The sequence below is a fragment of the Spea bombifrons genome, chromosome 2 (assembly GCF_027358695.1).
Source record: "Spea bombifrons isolate aSpeBom1 chromosome 2, aSpeBom1.2.pri, whole genome shotgun sequence".
NCBI classification, from domain to species: Eukaryota; Metazoa; Chordata; class Amphibia; order Anura; family Pelobatidae; genus Spea; species Spea bombifrons.
In genome coordinates, this window is record NC_071088.1 from 12,686,080 (window position 1) to 12,707,125 (window position 21,046).

Genomic DNA, 21,046 nt, shown 5'->3' on the forward strand with positions numbered 1-21,046 from the left:
AGCACCATCTTATTCTGCAGCGTTGTACAACGTAATAAACGTAGTGAGATTTCTCCTCATCCATTAAATTATGCATTATCCGGGGCCAGATGAGCCCCTCCTGCTGGAGAAACCTGCCAGTGTTGGCTTTTCATAAAGTGAAGGGAAGCTCTTCTGACCTCCCTTTAGTGAATAAACCCCTTACTCACAGCAGCCCCTGAAAATGCATAGAGGATTCAGGAAACCGAACCTGCAAGTTTAGTGAATAAAGCCCAGAGTGTGGTGCTTGGGCAGGAGTGGAACACAGACACCCCCCACGCAAAAACCTACTCTATGGAAGCAATGGCACGTCTTCTACAGAACCACAGAAACAAAGCAAACACTTCTTCTGATAGTAAATAAACTTGCATTAGTAAAGGAGAGGCATGGAAGTAAAAGAAAATTAAATGTTAAAGAAAACCAAACTGTTTTGTTGAACGGCAGGTGGTATATACCTTGTATTAGATGCTTTTCACCATCATTTATATACATCAAACAATAGGCGCTGGCGTTCCTGTACCCCCCAAAAGAATCCCGCTCCAATTCTTCCCAGGACGACTTAGTGACGGAAATATCATTGTATTTCATCCATCTCTTTTCATGATGATCAAAAATATAAGCCCAGTAGTGTCCTGCGTTGGCTTGGCCTTCGTGGACTAGAACAGCGTGCAACCTGTATGGAACCTGGAAAGAATAAGACAACTGTCACACATCATCGAGGGAGTATACCGACAGCAAACGCAGCGTGACTCACTTTCAGCTTTCCAACAGTTTCTGTATGACGGCGAATGGCTACTTCATTCCTGTTAAACTGCAACTAAAGAGACGCGCCGCCTTGTACAAAAATAACCACAAATGTACCATTTGCGTAAATTTAGTAAAACCTGCACTGTTTGATGAAGCTAAAGCGGACCGCCTAGAACCGCAGAGACGATGACTTTTCCCGGTGTCTGCAAAACTCAGCCTGCATTGAGCTTAAGCAGAATGAATGGGGCACTGCAGCCTCTCGTTTACAGGGATACTACAGTCTCCCTATCATAAAACATATATTTAAATGGAAGCTGTACTCGTACGTACATACTATAGCCCCCTATCATAAAATATGTTTAAATAGAAGCTCCTACGGTACACACTACAGGACGTGCGTGGGAAGCATTCTCAAGTACACTCCCTGCTTCACTAAAAGCAGATGGATAAGTGGTGTGCAAGAAAATGAGTTTCAGCAGAAGCCGGCTAGCAGACAAGGAAAATGAGGCTTTTGTAAGAAAGTATAACAATATTTGAATCCTAAGATGCAGTAACACACTTTTCCTTCACTGCTCAGTCTCCAGAGTTTGCAAGCAGACCTTTCTGTGCTTATGGTTAGTAAATTATTAAAACTAAGTGTCAGCTGCAAAAGTTTGGTTGTTTTTCCCCGGGTTGGGAAAAAATCTTTGGTATTTTACTTTGGGAGTCAAGCTGGATCTAAACATTCTTATACATTAAAACTAATGCAAAGAAGATAATACATTTTTCCAAGTTCCATCCTCTGTGGTTTAAAACATAATCATGCATTAGAAAAGACAGGAAATTATTTTAAGATAAAAAGAGGCATTCAATAATTTTAACTTACTTGGGTCATCAGCTTGTCAGAATACATAAGCTCTATGGTTCGGTGTATTCTACCGATACTATCCTGCAAATCTAAAAAAAAAAAAAAAAAAAAAAAAAAAAAAATTAAATCATTTTTAAAAAAGAATAAAAGAAAACCAACATAAAACAACATACCAAAAAAAAAAAGTGAAAAATGCACTAGGCTGTATAATTTAACACATCAGCATTCTATTTTGTTTTATTATGAACCCTTATATTTGCATTTATAAATTGCTCGATAAATTGACCATAGACAGTGCTGACATTTTTACAGTGTGCTTTTAGTAAGCAGCGACTATAACCGATTTCAATCAAACCCTAAATTATCCATTTAAGCATCTTAATTTAGGGTTTGTAAGGATTATTGCATATTTATAACAATTTTAGATTGTGGGGTTTTTTTGTAATATTTTGTCCTCACTGCTCACCGATAAAATAGTCGCCATCTGTAATAAAAACATTTACATATTTAATGTAATCAGAAGACATTTCTTTCCTGGCTATCCGGACCCGGTTTGGAGTAATACCTCTTGTATCGGTTTCCACTTCAGTTCTCCATCGGTGTAAGCAGCCCTCTAACACGGATAATTCCTCGTCGGTGATGTGCCTCGGCGCAGGGTGCATAGGAAGATCTGGGGGTATTCGGGACTGCGTGAACGGTTTGTGGATGACAGATCGCTGGCTGGGCTGCGGCTCAGCCGATGAAGACGGCCCCTGACTCTCCGTTGAGCTGGATTGGATTTTTGACACAAAAGGAGTTAAGTGAGAACTCTTTATTATTGCAACATTTATGGGTCACAGGTGAATATCTTGGTGTATGGGTCTCCTCAAGCCCTATGCATTAACTCAATCACAGTGTACCCCATAAATTAAATGCACTACTATTATTATGAATTGATCCTCTCATATAAAAAGGGTTTTAAAGTACTTTAACACACATTTGTTGGCAAAGCCTTCCTTTGACATCGGCTTCTTATCACTATGTTACCGTTTAACCATTTCCCTCTCTATACCGTCTATTTAGGAAGACATACACAAAGTTAATCCAGTTGGGGATCTGCTATTATTTCCTCTACAGCCATAAAGATACCACTTATCTAGAGTTATATCATATTCACTAAGATTGTAAGCTCCTTTGAGCAGGGCCCTCCTCACCTGTTGTTTCTGTACGGCATATTGTTATGTTACATACTACTTGTTATGTCCTGTCCACCCATTGTACAGAGCTATGGAATATGATGGCGCTATATAAATCAATACAAAAAAAAAATAAACACTCACCTGGACATGGGTTGTGTTCCCGCAGAGCCACTAGGTGGCGCACTTGCATCAATATCATCCACCGGGGAAGTGCAAACCGGCTTGCTAGACGCAAACTCCAGGGCATATTGTAACACGTCTGCCAGCGGGAAGCGTTTGGGGCCAGAGCCATAACTCAAGTACCTGGAAAACAAAGAAAATAGATAAGGATGAATGCCGCTCAGAATAACACAAGCACCAGAACTTGTCATCATTGTCATCAGCTGTGACAAAAGAGGCCAAACTTGGCGTTCCTCCTCTTACAAACGCTGTCAGGACCAGCTTCTACCCACGGGACGTAGAAACGACCTAATGGAGGGGTAGCCAAACAGATCTCGAGGACAAAGCGTACACATTGCTGATCTGAATCTGTAAACAGCATTCCGCAGGCTTACTTTCTGTACAGCGATGTGAAACGCAGGCTGCGGGAAAGTCATCTCATTTCTCTTTCCGGACACATGGGTTCAAAGAGCTGCGAGAAGCAAAACACCAAACACCAAAATAGAGATTTTTTTTTTCCCGTACCGTTCGAGCCGCTGCTGTAACACAGTGAGGTGCTCCTTCAGTCTCTTGATTTCATCGCGTTTGAGTCGGGTGATTTCCCTGTTTTTGTGCATGTACCTACCAATACAAGAGAGATCGCGTCATCAGTCTGAAAGAACACTCCGGAATCTGCGGCTAGTTCACGGTTCTAACGTCATTAACATGATGGGAAACTATGTACAATCCTACGGCTCTCGGAGAGTCTACATCCACAGGACGGAGACTTAGCACAGGTTGAAAAAAAATCAAAAGGAAATATCTTCCAGGAAATCATTAAAAGCAGTAAAAAATGCTAATTATTACATTTTAGCTTTAAAAAAACTAATAGAAAACTACGTCTAGAAAAATGTCATCAGAGGTTACAGGTCACCAAGGCAGCCCCCAAATCCAAACGCAATACAGATTATTATATTCTCCTGGACAGCGTATAAGTCCATATACAATTACCTGTCCATATACAAACAGGCCGGGAACTCCAATTTATTGTGGATTTTCTCTGGCCTTCCCAGAGCCTGATTAAACTCAAACCGGGACAGCTCAAACGTCAACACCGGAGGGAGCTCCGTGAACCAATGCTGCAGGCAGACGGAGAAGAAGCATTAATAATTATCACTATTTCAAATAATTCACAATTTGATTCTGCTGATCTTACACTCCGCATGGCAATTTTGTACACAGATAAATTTTTTATGAGCCATGAATGGCCTGCGCAGTTCAGTTGGAGAACAAATTGTTGTAAACATTCAGTTGTAAAGCAAATACTAAGAGTTGTATTTTGCAGCTTTGTTGAGGCGAAATAATCTAGCGGTCAATTATATTCATTTGGAGACCTAGAAAGATTCAGTTTTCTCACCTCTTGTCCTGATTTGCCCGAGTTCTCCGAGTGTAACGACTCGATCTCGCCTTCTATCATGGCAGCTTCCAGGCACTCGTGGAGATCCTTAAAGCCGTTAACCTGGAGAGGGTACTGTCCGAACATCTCTGTATTCTCAAATTTCTTTCCTTAGCAAGAAACGGTTATGTCAGATGTGTAAAGAAGGCTATACAACAAAGGCAACAGCTATACATTCTAGTACGGTCAGCACAAACAATCTACTATTTCCATATTCAGAATAACCTAATCCGAGCTCAGAGAACAGAATGTAGCGTGGATTTCTGAGAGCTATTAATGTTTAAATTAATAAATGCTCATTAATCGCAGGATCCCCGTAACTCTGGCAAGCTGCAGTCAGCAGCAAACTATAAAACGTGCTACTCGGCCCATTACTATTACAGCATAACCCAAGCACCGGGAACATGTTAGCCGGACATTTTAACCCCTTTGGAGTAAAGCCCTCCTTGTAAATTTCCATCTCTCTGCAGGGTTGGTTCGCACAGGTAGTCGAGAGGAAGACCTGCACCTGATCTTCATTCAGAATGACCCATTCATGAATCCTGAGTCGCGACAAACACCCACAAACCTTTAAATACGCCACGATAAAAGTCTGCTAATGACCGGCTGTTGTTTTGCCTGCACAAGGTGTTGCCGTTTTTCATGTAAATGTCTCTACAGGCTCCAGCTTGCCATCGGCAGCCATATCTCTCGGCCCGTGACGGGCCGCGCCATGCTCTGAGGTTATGGAAGGACACGTCACTGGATCTCATGCACAGCGTTCCCTTTAATCGAGGATACATTTAATCATCACACTCTCTAACATCACCCGCCATAGCAGGTAAACGTACTTATCCACTGAGTACACATTAGCGCCATCCCATCGCAAGCTGAACTAAAGCTATTGCAAAATGTTGGCTCTTACAGAACAATCTCTCTGTTATAGAAAACTGGCACGGCTGGCTGTAAAACTGGTTTGTTATATTTAATAGACCAAATATTAGATACTGTATTAAAACATGACATGATATACTTTTTTGCTTTAAAGGACATTTTGAAATGTAACTGCACAGATTTTAGTATATCGCTGTAAATACATAATACTAGTTGAACTCTATTGTCTATGGCAGAAAATAAAAATAATCCGTTAAAACTTTAGGTTACGGAACAGAAGCATGCTTGGTTGCACACTAGAATGCGAGGCACATGTATTTACTATAAAATAGCTTTCTGTGAAGTAGTCTAAACATAATGGGTCCTGAGAACCTCTACCGCCTGCCCAACTGTCCATGAGTGGTGGTTTTAGGAGAGGTCTACAATAGCAGATGACCTCCACCTTCTGCCGTTATTGCCCCATGTTAGAGATGGCCCTGCGGTAAATCGATGTCTTTCTTCCCAAGCTCACCGAGCTACCCCATGAATCCCATTTGGAAGACATTCCCAATAATGTAACTGTGCATGTGTGTTCCCAAAAACCGTTTTAACAGTAAGATTCACCAAATACTCGCAGGGTACATGCATTTTCCTTTTAAAGGGAATAAACCTAAAAGTAAAGCCTGCAGAGATAGTTTTATCAGAGTCTGTACAGACGTTTAAACTGCAACTGGATGGATACCTGGAAAAACATAATATTCGGGGATATAATCTTTAATTATGGGGAAACAGCTTATTGATCCAAGGAGAAATCTGACTGCCATTTTGGGGTCAAGAAGGAATTTTTTTCCCTGGTTAGTGCAAAATTGGAAAGAGCGAAGCCGGGGTTTTTTGCCTTCTTTTGGATCAACAGCAACAAATTAACAGATATAGGAAAGGCTGAACTTGACGGACGCATGTCTTTTTTCAGCCTATGTAACTATGTAACTATGTAAAGACTAACCTTCATGCACCCCAACTGCCAAGAATCGCCCATAAAACAATTCCACCATAGGGTTCTTTGGCTTTTCTCCATCTCTGAAACAAAAGAACACAAACATTTTAATTCACATTAGCAAACCTCACTGATATATCCGTGTATGGTTTTTTTCATGTATGCTTCTTATTACAGGGTCAACACAGTTTATTTTTATTTGACTGTTTATTAAACTGGTCGGCCCATTGTCTAATCAAACCCCTCGTACAAGATCCCACCACCGCACCAGGGGTGTCCCATTCCAAGCCTTTAGGGCCACAAACAAAGCAGGAATGTTGGATTTCCCAACTTAGGCACAAGCAATCCAATCAACACCCATTGTACGGCGCTACAGAATTTGATGGCGCTATATAAAACAATAAACAGCACAACCGGAAGGTATTAAGCAACTTGTGTCCAAGGAAAAACATCCAAAATTCAACAGCTTTGGGCAGAACATCTTTTGAGTGAGGTCAAAGATAGCTGTGGGCTAAATGGTTTAGTGTATGGCAACAAGTTTTACGTACGTTTTTATAGCTCATTTTTTTCTTAAGATGCAATGCCATGCGTGGCACGTCGGCAGAACTAATGTTACATGCCCAGGTTGGCATGTTTGAGAATGCCAGGTTGGCATGTTTGAGAGTGCCAGGTTGTCTATCCTCTTGGCATGTCACAAAAAGTCCAGATTTAAGCAATATTTTCCTTTTAGCCCTTTATTCCTTGAGAGCCCCCGTTCCATAGACTGCCAACATATCTTGACCAAAGAACCCTGAAGGCTTTCCTATAACTTTAAATCAAGGCAGCTTCAGCACGTAGAACTATTCAGATTTGGAATTAATAAGCGAATACAAAACAGAAAGCTTTGTAGCCCACACAAAGTCTGCGTCAATAGTTCTTGAACAACCTTCTTTATGCACAGGAGACTAAATGCTTTGACGTGTTATTGCCGCTCCGTTCTATTCTTGCCTCAAGTGTTACGCGGATGTCACTTCGCTTTTCAGTTGTCGGAAATTGTAAGCGGCTCGGGGTCTGCACCGTGGATCCTCGCTGAATGACTAAACAGCGAACAAGCTAATTACGGAAGCAGAGGAGAACGGCTGCGATGCCACCTCCACCCGCGGTGCAAATAACGCAAAGCGAGTCTCTCTATCGTCATGTCGCGCTGCTCGCCACTGTTGGCTTTTAGTCTTTTTCTTTTAAAGGTCTCGGTACACAGGTGACAGTGTGCTCTCACAACACGGAATAACATGATCACAGCGCACATGTAAAACTTGGTTCCTGGCTCTACGGTGCCTCAAATGAACACGCGTGTTGTGCTAGGTGATTCTCACTGAGGAGATTTAGTCCTTTTAGGAGAACCAACATACCGTAAGAGGCAGAACAACAAAAGCTTTTAGGAACTCCGAGGTCCCTTCATCAGTAATGTAAAAAGTATTAGTCTTGGCTACATGTATCGCTGGGTAAGTGAAGAGGTACCAACTAAAGACCCATTTTATTAAGGGGTAATCTCACCGCTTTATTTTATTACTAGAATTACATTAAAAACAAGGTTTTAGAAATATTATATGTTTGTTGTCTTAAATCAAATTTGTTTTTCACACAACAGAACGTATCCAGGCGGCTGCAGGTGGTCATTCGGGTCTGTGTGTCCCACCCTGGCTCCTTATCGTACTGCCTTATGGTAAACAAAAGAACGCCCCAGTCTCAATCACCCAGCCAGACCCTGTGACTAACGAAAGCCTATAGAGGAAAGAATTTCATGGGGCAAGCAGGAATTCTTTAGCATTCCCATACAGAATCAGCTCAGTGTATTCCTTGAGGAGGAAACGCCAACCAAACCATTATGATTATTTACGATGGAAGCTTCCAGGACCGTCAATAAAGTTCATTGGAATAAAATTAAATAAAACTTAATCAATGCTAAACTACATCACTGTATACAGCCCTGCATTTAATGCTCAAAGGAAAAATCCGAAATAAATGAGACTTCTCCTTTAAAATAAAAGGCATTTGGATAAAAGGATATTAAATATTTGCACATGTGAGACTATTAAATACCACAGCAGGATTAAGTATGCATTTGACTATTATTTGGAGGTCACGGTCCACCTGCAGATAAATTCAGCAAACACAAGCTGAGCCCAAAGCCGGAACTCTTGAAACAAACGTCTGCGTTCTTACCTCTCCTCTTCCGCCTTATTCTGGAAAGCATCTTCCAACCAATCTAACAGTTTGTGGGTGAATTCGCTCACATCTTGCTGGCAGAAGGAAGGATTTGAGGGGGAAAAAAAACACAACAAAACAGCCGTTACTTTTCCTAGTCAAATGACTATTTCTACAGAACCGACTTACCGAAGTGGAAATGTCCCTTTCTATAACTTGAATTTTAAAGTTCTGTACATTCATTTATAGTACGGAAACTTACTGATTAAAGTAGTCGATAGGTATGCTAAAGACGTCACCCGTTTTAGCATCACAATACTTTATTAAAGCTAGTTCTTGTTTTTAGTCTGTAAAATGGTTGTGGAATATTTAAGCTTAAAATAATGTGTGGAATAAGTTTTCATAAAGTAACAGACCCACTTTAGCCGTTTTAGTGACTATTTTTGCCATTAGGCTACTTCTTCCTTTGTGGCGGAAGTTGATTAGCACAGACAGCGTTAGAGACGGGGTTCAGGACAGGAGAAGTAACAAGTTATGAGTTTCCCCAAATCTCTAAGAAATGACACTGACGGCACAGCTTTACCGCACCGTCACTGATCAAACCCGACGCATCCGCTCCGGAACATCCGCTGAGCCAACTTACCTGCTGGGAATCATTGGACTTAAAAGCATCTTTAAGGATCTCCACGGCCCGTGACGGGTCCACGTATTTCCGTTTGGAACTGACCAGAAGTGAAAAAAGGTACCGCAGCTCACGCATAAAAGGCATATTCCTATGTTCCTAAAAGAAAAGATACATATACAGTTACTGGTGACATATACAGTAATCAAGATAACTTAATAGAACAGCCGGTCATCTTTCATAAAACATCAACCTTAAAGAAACACTTCAGCCATCATATTAATTCCGCCTATTTATTGTCTTACCTTTTGATTTCGAGGCACATCCTGAGCAGTCACGGGCGGGATGAAGTTCAACACCAGCCTGCGGAACTCCAACAGATTGAACAAAGACTAGATGGAAAAAAAAAACAACAACATCTTTACCTTAAAACGAGTACCCGGGTCATTCTAACCAACCTCCTCAATCGGTCGACAGGTCTAAGCTTACAGCATTATTATTATACCCACTCTACAGCGCTACAGAATAGGATGGCGCTATATAAAACAATTATTCTTATTAATGTACACAAAACATCAGATGTTCCTATCCGCATGATGTCATAAATCCGAAGCACCGGCAGCTATTTATTTCATGTAATCAGCGCAATAAAGGTCTTTGAACATTCATGTTTCTTATACATACGTACATTTAGTAGTATGCAGTACTATATACACTACCGTTCAAAATGTCCTATCCTCATGGAAAACAAGGAAGTGTCTGGCCGTGTAACATAATAGCAAAAGGGTTTTCGAATAATGAATTAGCCTTTTTTCTACTATTAAAAAACGACATTTCTGAGTGACCCCAAACTTTTTGGTGGTGTATATATCATATATATAGTGAACTGCTGTATGTGTGTCCAATCCTTTTCACTCAAAAGCAGTAGGGTTTGCTTTCTGGATGGCTACCAATATGCGTGCAAACGCGTATACAGGGGAACTGCTGCTTCACTGATCCCAGGACGAGCCACCAATATCATGAGCAGCATTTTTAAGTGAAACACATATCCGATTGTCTAAAAGTAGAAACAGCACATAGTCACTGTCCTCTGGAAAAAAACTGGACATGCTGTCCCTGTAAGGTGTGGGGTAGAGATCTGGGATTCAATACAGCAGAAACATTGGGATTCCATGAAGCCCAAGTCTTGCTTATTGCATTTATATCGAGAGAAGCGGTCACATTACGAGAAACGTATTCCATGCCATATAAATACAGTACAGACATACAGTAATACCGTGCAATGGATTGCAAGCTGTCAAGACTAGCGTCTTTACTTTCTCTTTCTATGGCTAACACTAGGGCTGCAACAACTAATCGATAAAATCGATAATAATCGATAATGAAATTCGTTGGCAACGAATTTCATTATCGATTAGTTGAATCGATTATTATCGATTATAAAATGAGGGTTTTTTCAGAGCAAACGCTCTGAAAAATCCCCCTCATTATATAATCCGTTTAGTCTGACTCACCGTCTCACAGCAGCAGCTCCTACTTACTCCCCCTCCCTGTAATCACTGTGACAACTGGCCCCGCCCCTTCCTTCTCCAGGCCAGAACCACATGGCTGTGACACTCATCTAACTGTAAGTATATGTATGTATATATATATATATATATATATAATTTATATATATAATGTATGTGTGTATATATATATATATATATATATATATGTGTGTATATATGTATGTAATATATATATATATATATATATATTTGGGCTACTGAAAGTTAGGGGAGGTGGAGGTTAATTTAGGGGCAGTTATGGTTAGTGGGGTGTTTAGGGTTAATTTAGGGGCAGTTATGTTACTAGGGTGTTTAGGGTTAATTTAGGGGCAGTTATGTTAATAGGGTGTTTAGGGTTAATTTAGGAGCAGCTGTGGTTAATGGGGTGTTTGGGGTTAATTTGAGGCAGTTGTGGTTAATGGTGTGCTTAGGGTTAATTTAGGGGATGCTGTGGTTGATGGGGTCTTTAGGGTTAATTTAGGGGATGCTGTGGTTAAGGGGGTGTTAAGGGTTAATTTAGGGGCAGTTATGGTTAATGGGGAGTTTAGGGTTAATTTAGGGGAATCTAAATCCTGGGGGCAGTGAAGTGACATATCTGGGGGTATAAGGCATATACAGTATATAAGGCATATGTGGGGAGGGCAGTGTGGCATGTCTGGGGAGGACGGAGTGGTGTATCAGGGTGTATAAGGCATATCTGGGGGTAGAGTGGCATATCTGGGGGTAGAGTGGCATATCTGGGATAGAGAAGTGGCATGTCTGGGAGGCAGGGTGGCATGTCTGGGGAGGATGGAGTGGGGTATCAGGGGATATAAGGCGTACCAGGCACAGTGGCAGATGTGGGAGGCAGCGTGGAGTGGCAGATGTGGGAGGCAGCGTGGCATATGTGGGAGGCATTGTGGAGTGGCAGATGTGGGAGGCAGCATGGCGTGGCATATGTGGGGAGGGCAGGGTGGCATGTCTGAGGAGGATGGAGTGGTGTTTCAGGGGGTATAAGGCGTATCAGGCACAGTGGCATGTGGGGGGTAGAGTGGAGTGGCAGATGTGGGAGGCAGCGTGGAGTGGCAGATGTGGGAGGCAGCGTGGTGTGGTATATGTGGGAGGCAGCGTGGAGTGCTGTGGTAGGCAGCGTGGCATATGTGGGGGGGCAGCGTGGCATATGTGGGGGGGCAGCATGGCATGTCTGGGAGGCAGCGTAGCAAGCCTGGGCTCAAATGTGCATATATTAAGGGGCTGGTTGGGAAATAAAGACAAGAAATGTATTATAAAAGTTTTTTTATTCTGCTGTTTGTATTTAACATTATTTGTTTAGTAAATTATTTTAAATAAATGAAAAATTTACATTCATTTTTTTTATCCGATTAATCGATTAATCGAAAAAATAATCGGCCAACTAATCGATTATTAAAATAATCGTTAGTTGCAGCCCTAGCTAACACGGTACATCTCTATACGGTAATATCATATATATCACCCTCTATAGATATGAATATAGTACAAATATCGTATACAGTAATACCACATAAATATTACCCTCCATTATATATATATATATATATATATATATAAATACTGTATAGATATAATAGCGCAGGATAAATATGGCATGTTCTATATTAAACACAGTTGTAGTGATCTTAAGACACCGTGTTGGAAATCGGAGCTGCGTACTTTCATTGGTAGGTGATTTTAATGTATTTCTAAAATATATATATATATATATATATATATATATATTTTTTTTTTTTCCCAGTTGCCACATAAGCCACAGAGGACCAGACTTGTCTGTTGCCAGCACTTATTGATTCAGCAGAGGCACACGGAGCTAAAGCTCTGATAAACCGACACGCCGTGATGAGGACAGCGGCTCTTACGGATTAAGCCGACTCCTTGGGTTAGAGGAGATGTGTTGGGACAAAAGCATCTCCTGCATGTAATTTATTTATTGCAGGTAAAGTAATCACAGAGTGCTGTATAGGACATTATGTTGTCCCTCTTAAAGTCAGGCAGCAGCTCTAATGAGGGCATCCATAATCGGGGAACGGAAGTTCTCTCCCCATGCCAGCTCACCTACCTATGTAAGACTCCCCCAGTATGTAATGACGCATCAGAGCTTCAGTATAGAAGTAAATGGTTTTATTCATATTTACTGTTCTCTCTATTCAAAGAGGGCTTCCTACTAACGTCCGGACGTTCGGCAGGGGTGAAGGTACGTACACTCCCTCTGGCACAGCATGTTTAACAGAAGTTCTATGACAAGCAGATCAGACATTTCTGAACGGGGCCGTTCAAATGCTTCTCTCACAACGTGATGACTGAGAACTCCACAGATTTAATAACACAACGCGATGACTTCTTAAGTGTGACTCAGAGTATAAGAATCGACCAGCACCGCGACGCACCCCATCAAAACACCCGACGGTCTCGTATTAACTTTAAGTTGTTTCAAGAGTGAAAGAGTGAGCAAAGGACAGAAGTAATGCACCATGCCCTCTGGGCTCTCATCTCTAACAAGTAGCATGCTGTCCGCGTCACTTATCACAGAATTTATCATCAGAACTGTATTAACTCCAGAACCCTTCCTGCAGGCTTATTTAAAACCACGTAACCATTATTAACAATAATGTATCATAGAAACCCGAAGTTCAAACGCTCAAGCTTCTTGTTATATCAGCAGTGCTGAGTAAAGGGCATCTGTCTTTAGGGGGCACAGCCAACACTCGCCTTCCTTCCTCCTATTTTGTAGAAGGATAATCATTTGGACGATATCGAGCCCAGGCCTTGGCTAGATGTTGCTTGTGTTAAGGAAAGACCCTCGTAGGTTATTACTAAACCGCCCTCCCTTCCTATCGCTCCTTTTCCCCAAGCCTGCCAGTTTCCACCACAGGGGAAGGACAGCGTTACCGAGATACATCATCGCATGAAATGTTACTGGGATGACGGCTCACGCTGGCATACGATATATATAGAATAATGACATAAATATACCGATAACGTTAGCGCATCAACAGGGTTAGGAGGATTCCAACCAGTCGCGAGACGCTCGATTTGGTGAAAGTAACAGGTTTAGGTAACGAGTACGTGACCTTTAAATGGCCAGTTATGTTTCGCTCGATGGTGGTAGAATGTTTCAAATGTAATGTTAGACTAAACAACACAAGCATATAAATTAGCCACTGAAAGTAAACACGCTTTTCCCAACAGCTGACAGCGGTGTCAACGATCCACCATCTGTTACAATCCGTTTAAGGCTCGAGACCAGCTTTGATTTCAACAGAGTAAACCGATTTATCGTAAACAAATTAAAATAATATTTCTAAATAAACAGTAACGGGCCCAGAGCATCACCGTCTTTATTTATCTCGGTTCAGAAGAGGATTCGTATACTTGAGTTTCAGTAAACATCGCTTTCACGTTACGCTAAGGGCTGATTTTTAATGAGGATTTTAGGAAACCCATTGCAGTAAAAAGGAGCAAAATTACATACAAAGAAATGACTTTACAAAGCGGGAAAAAAGAGCAGAGGATTAATCCGAATTGGGGCTTTTGTCACATTTATCAATTAGAAGACAGACTTATCTTCATATTCTTAACTGGGGACCAATCGTGTTGGGATCTAGGAATAAGAATACCCCACTTGGGGCATCGGACAATTTTGGTAAATATTTTGGAGTAAATTGTTCCTCCACCAGAGCGCGCATTGTCTGCCCTCTTCTAGCCTGCTACGTGTATACAGAAATCACGCCATGTTTTCATATAGGCTTAACGTGTACCATATTAATAGCCACACCGAAAAGACATTAATGAGATCCTACGGTATAGAGGACAGAACATAAGAGGTCTCATACGGATACACTGCTCTGCAGGAATCAGGGGATTGGGTTTCCCACATGGTGCGGTCAACATGAGATGACGGCTTACTGGATTACTACACACGCCGGCTATTTAAACAGTCTTGTGACTCATCTTGTTGATTATTCACTAGACCTAAAAAAGAAAACTGAAAACGTTGCTCAGCACGAAGATCATCATCACACATCCACGTCCGCTAACAAAGCAAAACCCGCGTGAACGTTTCAAGATGGCAGGATGTTTCAGCGAGAAGCAGTCTATTCTATACAACACCCTTAAAGTTCTAGAATGCCTTGTAATACATGTATATTAATAGGACGGCACGTCTTTCAAATGATACGATCAAATTCAAGGCTATTATTAGCACTTACTGCTCTTCTGTTTACGTCCAAGAACTTTTTACATTTGAGACGCCATTGCTGCTTTCTCCCAAATATCAGCAACCGGCCACGTTTTCAAAGTCTCAGCCCTTTGTCAGCATACACAGCGTCTGACCGCCGGCTATCCCAATTGAGGGGACACTTGCCGAGACTTAGAGTGATTGGGAATATCCCGGGAAATTTCAATACTGTTGGCAGCTATAGCATAAAAACTTTGACAACAGATAAGAACCGTTTGGCCTGTTTTTCCTGATGTAAAGACTGGAAGCTTAATCAGTTTATGGTCTCGTCTTAGATTTATGCCCATCCCATGTATTTTTAAATAACCTCACTGTATTAGCCTCTACCTCTTCTGCTGGGCAGCTGTACATCCATGTACAGAATAAGCGATCTTTGTAAGCGAAACACTTCTTACTGAATCAATGGCACCGGTGAAGCAAATGCACCTAAAGAATATCCATGAAGATCCCCGTAACGGGTGGTAATCCTGAGTATTTCATCCAATGTTAACGTCAAAGCACGACGCGATGCTGCAGTTTACATCGCTGCATGCAGACGTTACAATGAAAATAAAGAGGTTCTGATGGCGTATTCACAAACATCTTTCTAATCCATCAGAATAAAACAAGTCTAACGCATCACTGAACTCACCTGGATGACAGCGCTGAACCAACACGTGTTTCCAACATTCTTTAACCCAACGGGACAGTTTTCCTGCCGCTTTCTGTCATAGGGGTTCGGGGAGTCGCTCCATACTTCTGTATGTGTCCGCTTCAGACTTGCCTTGTTCTCGGCTATGCTGGCTTCCAGAACCCTGGAGTACAGACGGAATACACAATGCTTAAGTTAAACATTACAGAAAAGTTGTCGGTATGCGCTCAAGGTAAAAATTGGTACAGCCCCTGAAAGATCACAGAACATAAAAAAAAAAATCTTACAGCGAAATGCACCATGCATTACTAATTAAAACTATGCAAATAAATGAACTTATTCAGTTATATAAACAAAGTCACATAAAAAGTGTTGGCAATGCTGTGCCCATTAGTCAAGCCCCTAATCTCACCCCTCAACCCTAATACAAGCGTCCCTCTCTGGTCATCGGATTTCCCCACAACTTTCCATCCACATGGCAAGAAACTTTTAGAAATTAATAAAAATAAAAAAATAAAAACTTTCAACAAAAGCACCATTTACCTATTAGAACCTAACAGAAGATAACCTAGAAACTGACCTGCTGATGGCTTGTTCCTCGTCTGTAATTCCCGTCTCCCTGAAGGTCCTATTGGACTCCTCTAGACTCAATGCAATCGCTCTCTGGAGGTCATCCTTATCATCTCCGGTCAAGTCAATAACATCTAAAAACAAAGATGTGCTTCAATGACAAAGAACCAGGCATGGCTTCCCGTAAACATATCTCCAGGCTCTTTGCCATGATAATCTGGACAACCATAAAACATTCCTACCACCGACCGACAGATAAAAAAAAGTAAATTAGTCATAAGTAAATTTCCTTAGCAACATAGCATGCCACGTCTATCATGGCCTTCAACTCAGAAATATAAGTTAGAGCATCAAGAAGGAACATCTCACAATGAGAAAGAAGAACGTGCAGCATCTACCAGGGGTCAGGAGCACGGCCCACGTGTCCTGGGGAGTTCCCAGGTACGGTATGTGATTCATTAATTGTCACGTCCTGTTTATCCATTGTATAGTGCTGAAGGAGATGATGATGCTATATAAATAATCTGCTTTAATAACAAAACTTCCCCCAGCTGGACCTATTCTTCTCTCCTCACATGGACCTTCAATGAGTTCCCCCATGTGTAGTTTGTGGGGCATTAAATATTTCTGAGATTTTATCAATTAAAGCAGAGTGTTTTATCACCATTTACTTATCTTCAAACTAGGCCTTGACAGCGAGTTAAAACGGAACCTGCGGGGGTTAGGAAAGTAGCACTTGGGCGTGCAATCTGTAAAAACATTACACTCCGAGTAGGGAAGGAACAAAACATGACATTTTCACCAAAGGCCACTGTGCTGGGAAACACCTACTGGTATCGGCCTGGCTGCCCACGCTGATGTATCTGTCATTGTTGGGGAGAGCGGTCTGATAGTACGTCGCCTCTTCCGGTTGAGGAAGCTTGGCATTCTTTGCAGTGAGGAACGCAACTGCTAGCTCCAGATTTCCATTACTGTCCTTTAAAATATAATTAGGAACAACGTCATTCATTGAATGAAAAGACAAAAATAAGAGCAAAAAAAAAGCACACGAAGGCAGAAACCCACACATTTTATTTCTAATTTAAATTCCACCTGCGGTAGAGATCATTTCTGGACGGGTTTCAAGATTGAATGATAACATCTAGCTGCCTGCAACGGAACAATCTATTCAGCCAGATGCCAGTCTATGTGCCCAGGGGAGGGATGGCGTCATTTCACCCAAAGGGCTCGCCCAAGCTAGAGACCTTTAGCCATCCAACACATTTGGGTGGTAATGGTAAAGCTAACAATGCTCACACGATCCTGTCCAATACATTCTTGCCCAAGTCGACTGCATGTATGATGATACAGCGAACATGATCCTTTTTACATCGCACTGGTATTTGCCCCAATGTACCCCAGGAGTTCTCCTACTGCAGTGTAATTAACTCTCCCGTCTCCAGGGTTTTGAACACCGGTAATCAGAACGCAAATCATCTTGAAAATTAGTTTGTGGCCTACCGCGCCTGGCAGTTCCTTCATGACAGGACCCTGTAACTTCCCTATGGGGGGTTTGTTACTCTCCACACACAATCACAAAGCAGAACCATTCAGCCCATCTTTCCTGATATAAAGACACAAACCTTAATGAGTACCTGGTCTAGTCTTAGATTCAGGATAGTCATGTGCCTATCCCCATGCATGTTTTAATGCCCTCGTCGTATTAGCCCCTACCACTTCTCCTGGGAGGCCGTTTAACTCATCTACCATCCTTTCTCTAAAACATCCTTATTTTACCGGTAGAAGAAAGAAAGAAAGAAAGAAAGAAAGCAGGTACAAGGAAAAAAGTTGCCGACAGTGGGTTGGATGATGCACAACAGATCAAAAGGGGTAACAATTTGGGTAAGGAACATACACAGGGGGCAAAAGCAGAAGTCCATTACATTACTGAATTTAATGCAAGCAACACTTTTTATCCTTTGTACATTGACAGGCCTGTATTCTGTAGAGCAATATTATGCTAACACTAACATATTTTTCCAGAAAGCAGGTACATATTAAACACAAGTACAAAAAGACACGACTTGTATAAAAAGCTTGAGCTAATTCAAGTCAGCAGCCCTCAACCGCGAACGATATATATATATATGTATATACACCGTATTTGCTCAATTATAAGACGACCCCCCCAAATTTAAATATTAATTTAAAATAAAAGAAACAGCCTGCATATAAGACTACCCTATAAGAAAAAGGTTTTACTAGTAAATACTAATTCACATGTAAACAATTTTTTCATATTTAATAATAAATTATGATTGAGAATGCAGACAACCTCAGAAGCCCCCACGGAAGTCCCGGGTAGCAGCGAAGACCGAGCACCAGAAGGTCACATCACGCCGGTGCTCTACCATAGAAGCCCCGGCAAAATGTCGGGTAGCAGCGGAGGTTGAGGATCTGGGTCCCCTGCAGCGCTGCAGGGGATCGGGATCTTAGTCTTATTGTTGGACCTCTATTTGGTCTGATTATAAGACGAGGGGTATTTTTCAGAGCATTTGCTCTGAAAAACCCTCGTCTTATAATCGAGCAAATACAGTATTTGAAGCCTTTGATAAAGGTGCTGTCCACTCCCTAAAACATTGGGGAGGATCTCACAGGTATCCTGCATATTTCATCTTTGGGTGAATATTTCCCCGTTGAGTGGGTTTATACACAGATATATGCATTTATATCAATGTAAATATATCTCTGTGTATTTCTGTCAATGCTTATATTTGGAACATTTTGTAGAAAGGCAGACATATCGATATATGGCACACTGTTAACTGTTTCTGGATTTTCCTTCTCTGTAAGCTGTCCTGACATCCCTGGCATTCGATAAGCACACGGCTATCCTGAATCTAAGATGAGAAAGGTCTTTGAAGCTGGGGAGAAAACAGCAGACTAGATGGGCCGAATGGTTCTTATCTGAGTATGTTAAACCTTTTATTGTCTATTATCTGGAAGTTGCTTCTTCATTCTCCTAGACTCTTCCTCTCTTACTCTAACTTTAAGAACTAACTAAAAGCTCATCTATCTAAAGAAGCACAAAGAATGCAAGATCTAAAGCGCAGGGTCCTCTTCCCCTTCCGTACCGTTATCTCTTGTGTCAATCTTGTCGCTTTTAACGTTATTGTTAATTTTCACTCTGCCCCTATTATAATACTACTATAGAATCTTCTGGAGAATTAAAAATAAAATGTAATATCAAGCTACCTAACCCACCGATGACATCACACCAAACAAATAACCAAGCCAAATAATCCAAGCCTTACCTTGAGGGCTTGCTGCAGAACTTGCAGGTCATTAATGCCGGTGATCTCCCTTAGCTGGTTCAAAGAGGTCTGCTGGTGCTACAAGACAAAAAACAACAAAAGTTGCAATAAAATTTTGTGTCGATTGAGATGCGCAGTCAAGGCTTTCCAGGGAACAGCAGATCAACATGGAAGCCAAGCCTTTGGCCGCATTCTGTCTCCTAACTAAAAAGAAGTTGGTTTCATTTAATGACTTAGCATTGCTGATCGTTAAGACGCTTGAGAAGGAACGCTCACAGCTTTTCAGTGCTCTTATGCTTATAAATAATACCTATTGCAGGGCTATAAATAATAGAACAAACATTATGTTAGATCTTCTTGATGCAAGGACAAACCCAATTGCATTTTGGAGCCAAGAAGGAACGCTTTCCCCTAAGTGGCAAAATTAAAAACAAATGGCTTGATTAGAGGGTTTTTTTTTGCCCTCTTTTGGATCAAAAGCAGGAAGGATATGTACAAAGGTTGAACTTGATGGACTAAGTAACATTTAATTTAAGTTGAAATAAGACCTGTTTATTTTGGGTCTGTATAGCCACTATTTTGGGTCTGTAGTAGGACCTGAAGTTAACAGTAGCAGAGAAGACTTAATGGGGGAAGCATAAATCTTTCAGATCCAGAAAACATAGGGTTAAGATGGTGGGTAGTTAGTTTATATTGCTAATTTTTTATCTTTTAATCCAATTACAGGTTTATTTAACATACAAAAATGTAAGGTCTGGGGGGGGGACAGCTTTGTCTTAATATAGGTTTATAAAGCAGCAGCGGCGCATACACTACATTTATTTAACATTCCGCAGCGTATAACTTGGTTAACCACACAGAAATGTCATTTTCGATAGAAATTAGTACCGTGGTTTGTTCTTATAAAAGTTACCCGCACACTGTGAATCTCAGCTTTTTAAACTTTTTTCCCCCAATTGTTGGTTTCCAAACTGATTATTCTATAAAACACAGGAGCTGTCACTCCCCAATGGTTCACTGGTACTTAGAGCCTCAGCCAGCCCCCTAAACAAACAACGCATATGCGGCAAAGGGGCAATTACATATGATATTACCCCCGAGCATTTGCAAGAGGGGCACCATGTAAATGTAAATGTATCTAAAGTGTATTCTCGCTTCAAAAGAATTAACCACTTGTCTTACTTCTTCATCAGAACATGGTTCACATCTTTCTCCCTGTGCAACGTGTGTTGGCAAAGTACAAATCATGAATTTAAACATTGCCCAAACAAGCGTGGAACTAAATCTTACAGAACCGCATTTGTTTCTAGACACAACTTTCATTTTCGTTTCCCGAAACGAGTCTCCGTGGCATGTTTAGGTTATTCTTTCGGTACTCAATGATTCAGGTTATTATTTCGTTGCCTTGCGACATACAAACACAAAGCGAGGAAGCGCTCTCTGACTTGAGCTACAGGCACGCAGGGAACGCACTATTGTAGATACACATGTATGTTTGTGTGTAATGCACACTGCCGTGCAAAGGTTACAGGTCACTTAGCTATTTTCATTGAAAGAAAGGATAGGCAGTGGCGTTGCTGGTCTCCACGAGGTGGGAGGAGGAGTAGTGTATGTGTGCGTGTGTGTGTGTACACAACAGTGTCAGTGTGTATATGTAGTGCTAGAGTCAGTGTATGTATACTGTAGTGTCATAGTCAGTGTATAAGTGTGTAAA

The 21,046-nt window shown here is 41.4% G+C and overlaps 1 protein-coding gene across 4 annotated transcripts in view; it reads right to left on the reverse strand.

Moving 5' to 3' along the window:
• The window catches only part of USP25 (ubiquitin specific peptidase 25), a 43,706-nt gene that overhangs the window by 13,464 nt on the left and 9,196 nt on the right, over positions 1-21,046 (reverse strand). For all 4 annotated transcript variants that reach the window (XM_053456867.1, XM_053456870.1, XM_053456866.1 and 1 more), the window contains exons 2-16: positions 19,333-19,410; positions 16,871-17,015; positions 16,050-16,173; positions 15,470-15,632; positions 9,342-9,428; positions 9,058-9,195; positions 8,433-8,509; positions 6,240-6,313; positions 4,346-4,494; positions 3,940-4,067; positions 3,475-3,570; positions 2,932-3,093; positions 2,178-2,380; positions 1,631-1,701; positions 474-702 (exon numbers count right to left, since the gene is read on the reverse strand). In XM_053456867.1, coding sequence (XP_053312842.1) covers positions 474-702; positions 1,631-1,701; positions 2,178-2,380; positions 2,932-3,093; positions 3,475-3,570; positions 3,940-4,067; positions 4,346-4,494; positions 6,240-6,313; positions 8,433-8,509; positions 9,058-9,195; positions 9,342-9,428; positions 15,470-15,632; positions 16,050-16,173; positions 16,871-17,015; positions 19,333-19,410 — 1,924 coding nt within the window. The remainder of the gene's footprint in view (positions 1-473; positions 703-1,630; positions 1,702-2,177; positions 2,381-2,931; positions 3,094-3,474; positions 3,571-3,939; positions 4,068-4,345; positions 4,495-6,239; positions 6,314-8,432; positions 8,510-9,057; positions 9,196-9,341; positions 9,429-15,469; positions 15,633-16,049; positions 16,174-16,870; positions 17,016-19,332; positions 19,411-21,046) is intronic.